We start from the raw sequence: 15,451 nt of genomic DNA on the forward strand, positions 1-15,451 counted from the left end.
TTTTTATCTTTCAAAAGAAACCAAATTGTTACACCAAAGCAACAATGTGATGGCTGACTCAAAGGGCATGAGTCCACAGCTGCAACCCAGCCCCACAAAGGCTTCACATAACAGTGGAGACAGAGATGCTCTGAAACATTCCTCAGATTGCTCGAGACTCATCACCAGGCTGATCTGCCTGGTCTAGATACTCTGTTTATGAACTCTCTCTAAAGGATGACAACCATGCCTGGAGACAAGCGTGGTCTGACCAGCAAAGGGGAAGACTGTTTGCCAACACCTCACTCTTCCTAATGCTTAATTCCTACATGGTGTCAGTTTCACTGGAGGCCCCATCACACTGCTTAGTCACTTGAGATAGTCACTGTGGTGACAAGATGAGTCACCCTCATTCCACATTTATGTAATTGACTTTATGACCCCAACGTAGGATTTCATATTTACCTACATCAAAATCAGATCATCTCAAAGGTATATGAAGGCAGGCAATTATCTACAGGGAAGACGCATCAAAGAAACTTCTGTATACAACTTTCTAACGTTTGCTTATTCAATCACATTGGCTCTTCTAATCTGAAGTGTAGAATGGGAAAACAGCCTTTTAGCTGAAAGCTTCAGACAGTAATTTGGAGCACTTTGACCCTAACTGGAAAAAAACCCCCACAAATATTTATTGTCATATATTATAGTTTTCTGTTAGTCACTTAAGCATTACTCTGGCTCTTTCTTCACTTAATAAGAATAGTTTGCACAAGTAGAGCCTAATTTTTGACCTTTCAAATATACTTATTTAGTAATTAATGACACATTAATGTTAAAATGGCTAGAAAAAAAAACCTGGCAGATTTATAAAGGGATTATTTTTCTATGCATTCGAAAGCCATTTGATTGCATATAAAAATATGTGTAAAAGATGTCTAACACTCCAATACAAATTGCAATGTAATTGATGATCATGAGTAAAATTAACACACAAACCAAAAAAAGCACAAGATTAGTCCAATCATCTGCCTTCCAGAACCGTGCTGTCCTCTGGGCTAGAAAGCACATAATTCAGGCCAGATTGTACTTTCAGAAACATTTCCTCTTTTAGCTGTTGATGTATCATAACTATCAGAATAACATTCAGCTTTGAAATAATCTGCTGATGTCATCGATTTTCAGGAGAGAAGGGAGGCTCCTCCCCCAGTGCTCGTGACTAAGGCTATCTGTGTGGAAACAGGCTCCTGGTTGCTAAGGAATTCCTTGGCTCTTGGCTGTCTGTTTCCCACTCTATTTGAAGCCACAACCTTCTGTCTGCTTGAGATATCATCATTCATCTTCAGATCATAGTGTGTCACGCTACATAAAAAGAGGTTCTTACTTGAAACACCTTTTAGAGATTCATATCAAGTGAAGGAAGAGCTGGAGTAATGGTTACATGACTAACCATTATAACCATACTTATAAAAGTATAATATTCATACACGTCAACAGTCTCTCTGGCAGTTTTTTTACTGCGGCTTCTTTTTTTAATACCAAAGAATCTTATTAGGATTTTTTGTTTTCCCAAATTACTACAGTAATACATGTTCATTGTAACGAGGCAAATCATTCGGAGTTGTATGAAGTTCCACCGCCTTCCCCCTTCTCACTCCCACCCTGAGATAATCCACTTTACGCCCCTGTGATAACCCATTTTAAAACCTGATGTGTATCATTCCATGTTTTATTAATATGTTTATACAGTCTTACACAAAAGTATACATACATAATAATCCCAGTTTTGTAGTACAACTTATTACAAATCTAGGATAATCTTATATTGTTCTGTAATTTGCTTTTTAACTTAACTTTATTATCTTTCCAAGCCAATATACATAGTTTTGAATGGCTACACAGTATTTCATGGTATGAATATAAATTAATTTATACAACCATTCCCTTGTTGATGAACAATCAGAGTCTCTACCAACTGTTTGCTATAACAATGTTACAGTTAACATATGGGTACATATTTCTCTATATATTTATTATGGTTTTTATTTCTATAGGATAGATGCCTACATGTGGGAGTGATATGTCAAAGAAAATACACATTCTTACTCTTTAAAAAAATGTTGCCCAATTACTCTCCCAAAAGACAGAGCCAACAGTGTTAGTGTGTCTTCTTCACCTAAACTTTAATAATACTGGATGCTATCAACCTTTCTAAATACTGTCAAGCTAGTGGGTACAAAACAATCATATTTTGTAATTTGTACTTCTGTGGGACCGGTTTAAATATTCAAATGTTATTTTGCTGTAGTTCTTATTAGAAGTTATATTCATCACCTATCAAGAGACAAGGTATTCTGTTTCTATACTACTTTTTAAAATCCTAAAGGGCATAAACCTTGTATACTATTTGCTTTGTAAATGTCCACGAAACTACAAATGTTAACTTACCTAGAAGATTTAACATTGCAGTTCTATTTTATGAGTTAAATTGTGGATATTATCAGAATTAAACTACAGGATCCTAATTTTTAATCATCTGAACTAAGTGTCAAGCTTAACAATCAAGAGGTTTTGCCAACCCTCTAACCCAGCTACAGCAGTCAAATTAACAAAATATTAACAACCAAGAGAGTAACCAAAATCAATAGATTATCCCTAAAGGGTGAAATGAGAGTGACAAGGGGACTCCTTTGAATTGGGGGATAGGCAGACTTATCTTAGATGGTAATAATTAAGACCTCAGTATCAGAAAAGAACCAGGCACATGTGGATTAGGGAGAAGAGAGTACTAAGAAGGCATGGTTAAGGAATAGAAAGGACATGTGTCTAAAAAATAGTGACTGTAGCAGAGACTAGCAGGATAGTAGGATGCACTGTAATGCATGAGAGTGAAGCAGATTTGAGGATCGGAGGTAGGAATCAAGAATCTTGTTCAGGGCTTCCCTGGTGGCACAGTGGTTAAGAATCCGCCTGCCAACGCAGGGGACATGGGTTCAAGCCCTGGTCCGGGAAGATCCCACATGCCACGGAGCAACTAAGCCCGTGTGCCACAACTATTGAGGCTGCGCTCTGGAGCCTGCGAGTCACAACTACTGAAGCCTGTGAGCGTAGAGCCCGTGCTCCGCAACAAAGAGAAGCCACCACAATGGGAAGCCCGCGCACCGCAATGAAGAGTAGCCCCCGCTCACCACAACTAGAGAAATCCCGCATGCAGCAACGAAGACCCAATGCAGCCAAAAATAAATAAATTTTTTTTAAAAAAGTTAATATTAAAAAAAAAAAATAGAACCCTGTTCACACATGTGAAGTTTGAGGACTATTATATATCCAAGTGTATGAGAATAAGCAACCCAAGAAATGACTCCGGGTCCAAGAAGGGGCCGGGTACGAAGATAAAGACTGAGGAGACACTGGCGTCAAGATGCCACTGAAAGCCACTGGATTCGATGAGATCACCTAGGGGCCATCCAGAGAAGTGAAAAAAGTCAAAGATTGCCTATATAGAGACATAAATCACAGTTAAGCACCAGATGTTCTTCAAAAATATAGTGGTATTACACCATGATTGAAAGATAGGACTCTGAAAATCAGATATAGCTAAAGTTTCAATATGCATTTTTTAACAAACCCTATACTGAGTTACTTATAAGGCACAATTTTGATATTAAAATGCCAATAATAGCCCCTAATGTATTTCTGTGAGTTCAAATATTCATGTGGGAGGTGGTGGCATTTTAAGTGAGTCAAATTTAAGATATATAGACACAAAACATTCTGGCTTCACGAGAAAACACAGGTAACTATCTGTCACAAAGCCTTAGGTGATGTACACACCATGTGGGGTAATAAAAGAAATTTTTAAAAAAGATTTCTTGTGTCAGACAGTAACTTAAAAACACATTTAAGTACTTTGATTCCCATGCCCTTGAGAATAAGCGCCTCCTTAAATTTTACATCCCAGGTGCTTCCCTTGCCCCATCCTAGTCTCAGCCCAGTTGACCCCATTTACTTAGTCTAAAAACATGTGTTTCATTTATTCAAATGATTAAAATAATGAAGGTGCATATACCAAATGAAATGTTGACATCTAAAATAAAAAGTCCCAATTTAAGGTTTGAAGAAGGCTTGAAAATTTACAAATGCTATGACCTAACAAAAATGAATTTTAATCTCATAATTTACCTTACATCATGTAATTGGCTCTTGGAGGGTCACTTTTGAAAGTTAAGAAATAGTTCAACACTGTACATGATAAAAATCTAATGTATATATAATTTTCAGATCTCTTTACAAGTGTGCTTCCTCTTTCTGGCAATGAAAGTAACAGAAAGATAGACTTTATAAAGAAATTGAAACAAATACACCAAAAAAACCACTCAAAGATCAATTTTGTTTTGAAGCTAGTAAACAAGTACCAGGGATTTCCCAAGTAAGTAGCTGAAACTACCTGATGGTTTGGGAAAATGTATTTGTATATTAAACACTAGTTAAATATCTTGATCCATGAATTAGCAATTTTAGCAGGTAATCTATTTCCAGATTTGTTAAATGTATTATTTATAATAACATACAGGTATGTTATAAACATGGAATGTATAAAATCTTGAGTAAATCCCAAGTAATCAATACATGAGACTTCATGAGTAATGACTTCATTCTAAAGGAAAATATAATAAACTGAATAAAGACAACAGTAAAAAAAATAAAAAGTGTAAAACAAAATGGGCTTAAGAAAAATGCAGTTTGCTCAAGTAACAAAACCAGATAACTTTTAAAGATCATTCACATTCCTCAAGTTCTTATTGGCTCATTCATATAATTAGCTGTTTATAGAAAATTTGGCTTTCAATAACAGCTAAAAAGGTCTTATTTCAAAGTTGAGAAAAAAACTGTACTCTTTTTAAAAATTAAATATTTTCATTCCAAAAGTACTGTAATTAAAATTAACTTTGTCACATTATTTTAAGTCAACTAAATAACCTTCATGATCTAAAAACTTAATTTCAAATTCCTGTCTGATACTTGGCAATAAATAAAAATAGCAAAGCCTATACTTTACTTTTCATAAAGAACTGAATGAAAACTTGAAAAGAGAGAGAATTAAGTACTGTATATTTATTAAACTGTAGAAGAAACAGCTAGCACATTTTTAATGTCAGATATGTAGCTATCTCATCATTCAATATGGGTGAGATAAATAAAACTAAAAGAAGTGTAGCTAAGATTAAAGAAATACACTCATTAGAAAATAAAACAATGATCAAAGTAATAGAATTCACACATAATTCAAGAGGAATGAGAGGCCATGGACAGAAAAAGCCTGTAAGGACAGAAAACATCAACAAATACGAGGCACACTTATACTGAAGGCAATGTAATCATTATTAAATTCTGAGTTTGAAAGAAAAAGAGTCTTACTTACCTGAGGGAGGAATATACACAATATATAAAGCAAATAAGAACAAAAGAGAACTTGGCTTCCATTTCGAATGACAGCTCCACATTCGGCCTGAGTGAAACATCCTGTCATGGAAAAAAGCAACAGTCAGGACACTTAGATTCAGTAAAGCATTCGGTCAATAAAATCTGTAGGTTTCCAGCAGGTACTGGAAAATAGGAACCTTCAGATTCAGCCTTGCTTCCAAATAAAAAAAAGAAACTTTGAAGATGATAAACTAAGCATCCCCTTTAAGCTAATTAGGCAAAACAAAAAAATCCATGCATTTTATTTGCCACTTGGTGGCACCTTCCTTATCAACGAATATATAATAGACGATTTCTTCATGAAGATGGGGAAGTATTCAGATAATACAAGAAAAAAGTCACTTATAAAAAAAAAACCAATTTCGGCATCAACCTTCAGCATCACCAGTCACATGCCCATCTGAGTAGCACGAGGATGTTTTTATCAACCTCTTCTATAATCTCCCAGAAATTTAGGCTCTAGGGAAATGTTTTCATTTTATAACATCTGCTGCTTCACAAATGGAAATATTTAAAAGAAAATTAAAGTGCCCAAACTTTCTTCCTTCCCCTAAAATTAAGTACAGAAGCACTAACGTTCTAAAAGATTAATTTCTTTATATATAATAATAGCTATCAAAGTTTTTAAATGGCTAGTAAACACCAAGTATTATAAAACTAATAAATGACGTTAGATGGAGGGGTGCTGCTTTGAAAACTCTCAAATAATTCTCTGTACAAGAGCCTCATTTTGTTTTTTTAAACATTTTTAAAATTTTATTTATTTATTTTTGGCTGTGTCGGGTCTTCGTTGCTGCACGCGGGCTTTCTCTAGTTGCGGTGAGGGGGGCTACTCTTCGTTGCGGTGCGTGGACTTCCCATTGCTGTGGCTTCTGTTGTCGCAGAGCACCAGCTCTAGGCGCACAGGCTTCAGTAGTTGTGGCACGTGGGCTCAGTAGTTGTGCCTCGCAGGCTCAGTAGTTGTGGTGCATGGGCTTAGTTGCTCAGAGGCATGTGGGATCTTCCCGGACCAGGGATCGAACCCGTGGCCCCTGCATTGGCAGGCAGATTCTTAACCACTGCACCACCAGGGAAGTCCAACAGTGTCATCTTTAAACTCAAAATTATACTTAATGATTTAGATGGGGACATACATATTATATTGGCTTCAGACAGTGGTGTGACACCTTTCATTGACTCAGCCCTATCAAAAAAGGCAAACCACTGAAGGGGGCAGCAGCTGTAAAAGTCAGTCACAAAAAGGGACCATAAATGAACTGCTGAGCAGAAGAGTCATGAGGCAGGAAGAAGAGGTGAGTAGCAGTAAGAATCCTCTAGATCTTAAAATCCCCAAAGAGAGTTACTTTGATTATAAGTGGTAATCGAGAGTCATTTTATTTCTAAAAAGAGGAGCAACTAATAAGATACTTTAGGGTCACAGTAATACCTTTTTTCCTGCAGGTTGCTTATCTGGAATAAAGTGTATAATACTAAATAGAAAACCAGAAAATGGTAAGAGAAATACTTGTATAAGCAAAAATAGACATCAAACTGATTCTTGCACTTGCCTTAAGCCTGCATTTTCAATCTGTCTTTTACTATTAGAGACTACTTAAATAACAAAGAGAACAAGATCTAGAGGCAGACAGACCTGGGTTTGCTACTTATGAGCTATGCAACCCCTGGAAAATTGACTTCACCACCTTGTGCCTCCTAGTTTTCACCTGTAAAATAGGAACAACAATAGAATCTAGTCTATGGAGCAGCTGGATGATTAAATCAAATCATGTCATTTAAGAAATGTGCCTAACATTCAGCAAGTACTCAATAAATGTTAGCTATTTTTATTTTTACTACCATCCCGAGCATTCTAATATAAGTGTGGTTATTCTGTCAACAGCAAAACCAAAAGAAAGGACTTAACCAGGAACAGACAATAGGATCAATGTTATAAGCCAAAACCAATCTACTTCTGGGATCCACTTAGAACAGAGAAGAAATCGATTATTCATGTATGCCATTATTACAGAAATTTAAAATAGTATCTGATATTCAGGACATGTTTTTATATTCACCAAACTACAAGCTCCAGCATCATGCAGCTCCTAGGGGAAATTCTACATGAGAAAAAGGCTACGTTCTAAAGAGCATTTTTGCACAACATTGTAAATCAACTATACTCCAATAAAAATTTTTTTAAATAATAATAATAAAAACAGAGGATTTTTGTATGGAAGGTATATTTTCAAATACATCCATCCAAAATATTTGAAATTAAAATCAGTGTTACTGCTTACAAGAAGCAAGATGTTATAGTGAGTCATTAATAATAACGTAATAATAATGGATGTGAACTCTGGAATAGCACGTAGTTACATCCTGGTGCTTCTATTTACCGTGTGTTTTGGGGGCAGGGTCAAGTACTTAAACTCTGAGCCTATTTTCTCTTCTGTAAATAGAATATTATCCACCAAAAAGAACTAGATGTAACATTGTATGGAACTTAGTGAGCGCTTTAAAAAGGGTAGCCTGTAAACTTTTGTCACATGGCAAGTTCACTTTTTTGGAAGAATGGGTCCATTTCCCATTGATGCTGGATGAATGAGGTGTTTCCCATTCATGCTGGGGATGAATGAGTGTGCTTCTGAAACAAAAGAACAATTATATATTCAAAGAAGTTATCATCTGGAAGGACCAAAGATGAAGTCTAACCTCCTCATTTCACCAAGGAGGAAACTGAGGCCCAGAGGAATAAAGGGGCAAACCAGTGAAGCCTGGCTGCCAGCCTTATAGATATTAATAGAAGGAAGTATCAGCCCAGGAGAACTCCTAGCTTCTTAATCTTTGTGGCGCATGACAATCCTCCGTTATCAATATGTGAATAGTGGCCTCCTCTTATGGTTCCCGTGCTCTCTAAACAATACTCAGGGAATGATGTTCATTAGTTTAGCGACACTCAACACTATTTCATGTGCTCATGCAACTTTTTTTTGCTATAAAAGGTTCCGACACTTAGGAATTCCATATTCACTCCTGAAGCTATTTTATAAAAGCTGCCTGCAATCCTATCAGACAAGAGCTGCAAAGGACAACCACGGGCTTAATGCATTCCAGTTCTCAGGACTCCATCACTTTGTACAGAAAAGGAACCCAGGACAGGGCAAGAACTTGTAACCAACATAAACCATATGACACGCCACCCTTCATCCACTTTACTGTTTACTGAAGAACAGAAACAAATAAATTAAGAATAGAACAGAGGAAGGAAAGCACTGTATGTCTTCTCAGGGGACCAATTAGCAAAGACACATCCCTGGGATTTAAACAACTTTCTCACAAGAATGGAAAATCCTGAACAGGGTTACTAAGGTTATAAACAGGAACTACAAAAAACACAGTATAATTTTGTGTCACTCAAGTTGTGGCCTCAAAGTTCTATTGAAAAGAACAAGAACATATTTTAAGTAAAAGAGAGTCATAGACTTCTATAACCTGAAAAGAATCTAAAAGTTATGCAATAAAACTTATCATTTCACAGATGAAAAAACTATGATGTTAAACTACTTGCCCAAGATCACATAATCAGTGGTGTCAGAGCCAAAAAGACCCCCTGTGTCACCTGCTTTCCAACTCAACTGTCCTTTTTGAGAACCAAGCTACCTCTATTGCAAACTCACTCTCCTTTTCAATGTATATAGGCTACAAGATACAATATACTTAAATCCTGTGTCAGAAAGCTTTAGAACTCAACCCTTTTATAGGAATTGTTTTAAATGTCGATATGACTCCTTGTAGATGTCATTTAATCCAAATGTATTAAAATCTAAAAAACCTACTGTCTTCCATCTCTTTACTCCTACTGACTCCCCTAAAAGTCACAAAGAGAAATTAGTGAAGAAATTTTGAAATTGGTGGAGAAATTAACATGGTACTAATTCTCTTAATATCAGCAATAGTCAGAAATAACTTCATTCTCCATATACCAACTGTATTTCTATGGCAAATCTTTTCAGAAAGGGACATGAGTAGCACAGAGAATACCTTAATTCTTCCAGAGTAAAAAGAATGGTAATTTGGTTTATTCAAGCCTGCTTACAATTTTGTTTCATTTTCTGGTTAAAGATCATGTTCCTGAGCCTAAACAATGAATAAAAAGAGAAGTGCTATTCTATTACTCAGTGTAACTTCTTTTATTAAGTTGGGTTCACCCCCCCCCACTTCAAAAAGGCAGAAAGATTTATTCTTCAAATCTGCACAAATCTTGACCCTTATTTGAGCTATAATGTACCTAACTGGCTTTACCATAAATGAAATTAAAAGGTAATCGTGAGAAATACACACACACACACACACACAAATACATGTAAAACTGGGAAAATCTGAAAAAGAGAGGTGTATTGTATCAATATCCTGGTTGTGATATTGTACTTTAGTTTTGCAAAATGTCACCATTGGGAGAAACTGGGTAAAGGGTACGTGGGCTGTCTCTGTATTATTTCTTAAAACTGCATGTGAATCAACAAATACTTCAATTAAAATTGCAATTAAAAAAGTAAACCCTGAAGCCCTGATGAATGTAAGTTACTTTCAGATGGTTCAGTAAAAAAATTGTGTGTGTGTGTATATGTGTGTACGTACAGACAGTGGAGGGGAGAAGAGAAGAAGAAAAATGGTAAAACGAATGGGGTAAGTATTTACAGTAAGTGTTTCTGTGTAAAGAGTATACAGCTGTTTTTGTGTTATTTTTGCAACTTCTCTGTAGGTTTAAAACTATTTCTAAATAAAGGTAAATACACACATACACATTTACACTGAAGGGTATCAGTGTTCATCTGATGACACTTTCATCACTACTGAGTATTATTGCTTTAATCATTGCCAGTTTGATAGAAGAAATAATGTCTCATTTGGATTTCCTTTGTTCAGATTGTCATATTCAAGTCATTTGTATAGTTTTCCATTATAAATACTTTTCTTTCTAGTGATTTGTGATTTTTTAACCAATTCAATACTAAATATGTTAAGCATTGGTCATATCTGCTATAAATGTTTTCAATACAGCAATATTAAAGTTTTCCTTAAGGCATTCCAAATAATTTCATCCTGAGTAATGCTCATAAAGGAAAGTAAGATGACACTCAAGTAGCACACTCAAGTTTTATTGGCATTTTTAGTTACGATTGAAATGTCCTTTAAATGTTATCGCCCCAGTCACTCAGTGTGCTTCTTAATGTCATCCAATGTAGGTAATGTAATAATGTCATCCCACTAGAAATGAAGTGGAAAGATGTAGTTTTTGCCCAAGCATGCCACACACACTGAACAAAGTCTTTTCCTATTTAGTCTAAAGTCTAAATAGTTTCAAGAAATTTTTGATCATCCCATCAGACATGTAAACTCTTGTAAGACATGGGCAGTCAGAAAAATGGTCAGGTTTAAGGAAGTGGTTGTCAGTTTATTTTTAATATATAAACTGATTCTCTTTCAAATCATTATTTCCAGAAATCAGAGTGACGTGTCTAGTTGGGCAGTAAAGCTACAAGCTTCTAATATTTCCCATAAGCCAAGAGACAATAGCCTCATTCACCATTCACACTGGAAAAGCACAATGTCATGTAATTTATATAAGCCATAAATGGAACAGTAGCTTCATGCAGCTTGAGACCAATTAATGCAAGTCTTGCTAAATCTATTAAATTTCTTAGGGTATGAAAAATATGCAGTCACTACAACTCCAAAGTATATTTATAAAGTCTGTAATTCCAGAACTTGAGTGTAACAATATATACTCTATCCACAGGAGTAGGCAGAAAATATACTTAAATAATTTGTGTATTTGAATCCATCAAAATTAAAATTTAAAAGATAGATAATACAGTTTATGTTTCCCTTTTTAACGCTTTTCAACAAGATAGTAGGAATATTTACCTTGGAAAGGTTGGCATTACTTCCATATACTCTAACATACTAATATCTAAAAAGAATCAGATAATCTTAAACCATTCCATATGAATTATAAACAGCAAAATGGCAAAAAGAAACAGTTATAATCTGGCAAGAAATGGAAAAACTTTCTGTCAAAATAGCTCAATAAAGAAACTCAAATCAGGGTATTAAACTCCATAATTTTATGTGATTAAATATTCATGCTTTTACTATATAATGACATAAGATTTTTTAATCATATAGAATTCAAATGGACTATATAACTTAATTTCATAGTCAGAAAATTTTTACATCACTTGTTGATCAGTTTCACACCTTTTATTTTTAAACCTGGTATTCATATTTTCTTCATGTGTAACGTAGTTTTTTCCCCATAAGATTTAAATCACCTAGGAAAGCTGAAAGGAAGCTAGACAAATATCTGCTGTTAAAAACCTTACTATATTTTCAGAAAAAAACTGAAGTTTAAAACAAACTCACATTCATTCAAAATGTGTTGCCTGTATATGAGAACAAGTCTTATATGAGACTGTTGGCTGTATCCCAAAATAAATTCTTTCAGGTTATACCTTGCTAATTCCACTGGGTAAATGAAACTTTAAAACTCACAGGTGTGGAATTACTTCACATGCAGTTTAATAAAAATAAGTGGTTCCTTTCTAATTATACTGCTCACTACCAGGAACAGAGCTGCCAAGTGCTAGGCTTCTGGGCACTAACACTTTTTCCTATTTTGAAAATGTGTGCTGGAGGGAGGGAGGCAGGCGGTGCAAGGAATGGACAAAGGCCTGAGGGGCTTGTCTCTTCCCGGGTGTTACATTGAAAGAGGAAATTTAAGTGGAAATAAATAAGGCTCCAGAAGTTGGGGGAGGGAGGGCGAATATCAATTTCTAGAAACTCTCGTATATTAGTGGAAGGGAGAAAAATGTCTGTCGGGGTGTCTGCCCAACATTAAACAAAACACCAGAGGGAAAATGATATATTACAAGAAAAGGTAACTTCTGAGTTGGCCACAAAAATAAGCTTGGTCCTTCAGAGAACAACCTTCCTTTTCCCATTCTGGAAGGCTAGAGGGTGGTCGGTGGCCCTTCCGCAGGGTCGCTCTGAGGCCCCTCACCACTTGGATGACAATTCCAGAGGCAAAACCCATTAGGTTTCTCTAAGCGTTTCATCGCCCTATACTCCCCACTTCAACTTCTGTACAAGACCCTTCACAGATCCTATCACGTTCAATGGCATCTTCTTTAATTACTTTTTAATCTACAAAGTACACCGTGAACCTTTTCTGCGCGCTTTTTTTTTTTTTTAAAAAAAAACCATTCAAATAACCCAAAGATCCAAGAATAACTTCTACAGTCAAGGGTGGCAATGTGTAAAGTCAACATTTTCTCGGCATACTAGTACCTTCCAAGCTCCCAGGTGCTTGCTGACCCAGGAGAGCGGCTTCTTGGCAGGGCGAGGCCCCTGGACGGAGCAGCCGCGCCGGTGACTCCTTGTTTAATTTGAATCCAAAACCTTTTCCCCATTCTTGAAGCCCTGCCCTTTTTATTATGCTTTACGCCGCCCAAACGTGAGGTTTACCTCTCGCTGGAAAAAAGCCAGCGGCACACACATGTCACAGCTCCGTCCGGCAGCAGCAGCTCGCCCCTCAGTGCCTCGAGGGGCCAAGTGAAGACAAACCGGTTTATTCCGTCAATGCGGTTGAAGTCCTTACACAGCCCTTGGGGTGGGGCGGGGGGAGGCACAGGTAAAGGTGTGAAGGAATTCTGAGCTGAAAGGGGGGACTTACATGTCGGCATCACTGCGCTGAGGTCCCCAGGGGCCGCGCGGTCATGCTCCACCACCTTCCCCGGCTCTGCTGCTCCGAGTTCCCCGATGGAGCCGCCCTGGCGCCTGGGCCGAGCGCGGCGGCCGAAGCCTTCTTCACGCTCTTTCTGGAGAGGTCATCGGGGCTTCCCGACAGCCGCTCCTAGCCGGCGCTCGGGGTGGCGCAAGGTGGACGGCAGGCTCCGCGGAGTTCAAGTGCGGATGGCGGCGGGCGGGGCGGCAGGTTCCTCCTTACAGAGAAGTTGGAGGAAAGTTAGGGCGAGAACGTTGAAGCTTAGCGGCTGGGTCTGCCTTCGAGCTGGTGCTGGGTGCTCGGGGTACCCCGGGCGCTCCCAGGGGGGTTGGGCGGGTGGGTGAAGGGGTCCGTTTCCGTAGGTCCTCGGCCCCGCTGGCGCGCGGCGGCACGTGGTCACCCCCTTTGTGGCTCTCGTTTTCCCCCCCTCCCCCCCCGCGGGCTCGGGCTGTTCCCGGGGCCGGTTCACCCGGCCCGCGCTTCCGGCGCCGAGGCTCTGCCCGGGCAGCGGGCTCAGGTGCTGCTGCCCTGGCGGCGCGCGGCGTCTGGCCGGGCCCGGCGCGGCCCTGGGGCGGTCCCAGCCTCGGTGCTCGGCGGCGGGGACCGTCCCGTGGGCGCAGCCGCCCCACCCAGGATCCCGCCCCGGGGCAGGAGGGAGAAGTGTCGCTGCGGGTTGGGAGAGGCGCTCCCCCCGACGGGCAGCGAGGGGCAAGCTGCGGGGGCCGGAGGGAGTGGGAGACTGGCTCCGGGCCCGGCGCGGCTGCCAGCCGGGGGAGGGGGCGGGGCAGACCCGGAGGTCACGCGAAAGCCGGGCGCCCTGAATCCGGGAGACCCTCCTCGCGAGAAATGAGCAGCTCGGAACGCCCGCGGCGGGGTGGGCACCGCCTCCTTGCTCGCCGGGGTGCCGCGCCGCCAGCCCACCTGGGCCCGCGCGGGACCCCTCCGCCAGGTTCCCGGGCCACTGCCTTGCTTTTCTTTTACTTTTCAGTCGCTTTTTTTTTTTTCTTCTTCTTCTTCCTTTTCTTACATCTCTCTCCCCCCTCTCCCTTCTTTTGTTCTTTTTCTTTCTAATAATCAGAGTGAAGTGAGAACCGTCTGTCTTCACAGCACACTCAGCCCCCCCATACCATCACCACATCTCTTGGTCTCTGCTGGGGTAGAGGGGGTGAGAGTCCCTCAGCCCCCCTTCTCCAACCAAGGACGAAGACCAGCCTTAAGAGGGGGCTGAGCAGGCGGCAGTCGCCATATACCTATGCTTACCACCGCGCCCGCCACAGAAATACGCCCACTATCTTCTCCCACTGATTTGTTGACACGTGTAGTTCCATCCTTTTGCCTTAGAATTTTGTCTTCTGTTGAAATACATCTAAATACCCCAAGGAGTGGAAACACTTTAAAGCTTTGCCATTGCCCTTGGTTTGGGTTGTTCAAATCGCTTCTGGAAAGAAGCATTTGTGCTGTGATATGAGGTGGAAACAGCCTGAGAAATCTGAAAGTGGGTGCAGAGGGATTCAGTGAAAGCCAAAACTTGGCAGGACTAGTGACAAACTGCTTGCCTCACAATTTGGCCTGGGACCCTCCTCCTTCATCCGTCTCCTGCTGCTTCACTGGGACTCCGGGATAGGATTAGGTAAGTCATGCTTCCTTTTAAAATCTGCACCACTTTAAAAAAAAAAAAAAAATGAAGGGATATTAACGTAGGGCTGAGTAGATATTCCCGTAACATTCAGCAGGATTGATTTGCAAATGCAAATCCAGTTACTCAGTAGGGAAAGTCCACTGCCTGGCTTCCAGTGCTCCTATAGAGTAGCTGCCTGGCAAAGGGATCTGGGCACACCTCCTTGGAAATGAGAAGAGAAAAACAAGGACTCAAACTCTCAAAGACATTCCCTTCCCCTTCGGAATCGCCAGTTAATCCATGAAAATACTGGAGGCAAAACCGAATGCCAGTGCTGTATACACATCCAGAGCCAGAGCAGCCCGGCTTGAACTGTGAACATGCACACACATGCATCCACACACAGGCCACATACAGAAGTGCCAAAAAATGTACATAGCATTGATTGGCTATTGATAGAGAACAGTTGGGGTGGAAAAAAAGAAGTAGAGCAGGACTTGAACACAGACAGCTACCTGCACAAAGGACGCTGGAACACTGCCACAAAATCCAGAGGCCTGAAAATCCAGGGTGTGTTCTTCTTGTGACTTTTATCAATATTTATT

At 39.6% G+C, this 15,451-nt stretch overlaps 1 protein-coding gene across 6 annotated transcripts in view; it reads right to left on the reverse strand.

Moving 5' to 3' along the window:
• Positions 1 to 13,975, reverse strand: part of ADGRG6 (adhesion G protein-coupled receptor G6) — a 135,636-nt gene extending 121,661 nt beyond the window's left edge. For 5 of the 6 annotated variants that reach the window (XM_061207705.1, XM_061207710.1, XM_061207704.1 and 2 more), the window contains exons 1-2: positions 12,793 to 12,965; positions 5,402 to 5,502 (exon numbers count right to left, since the gene is read on the reverse strand). In XM_061207705.1, the coding sequence (XP_061063688.1) occupies positions 5,402 to 5,502; positions 12,793 to 12,914 (223 nt within the window). In that variant the 5' untranslated portion in view covers positions 12,915 to 12,965. Of the gene's footprint in view, positions 1 to 5,401; positions 5,503 to 12,792; positions 12,966 to 13,177 lie in introns of those variants that run through there. The other variant, XM_061207706.1, reaches the window with a different exon arrangement.
• Positions 13,976 to 15,451: the final 1,476 nt, after the last annotated feature.

This window comes from Eubalaena glacialis, chromosome 12 (genome assembly GCF_028564815.1).
Source record: "Eubalaena glacialis isolate mEubGla1 chromosome 12, mEubGla1.1.hap2.+ XY, whole genome shotgun sequence".
In the NCBI taxonomy this organism is placed as follows: domain Eukaryota; kingdom Metazoa; phylum Chordata; class Mammalia; order Artiodactyla; family Balaenidae; genus Eubalaena; species Eubalaena glacialis.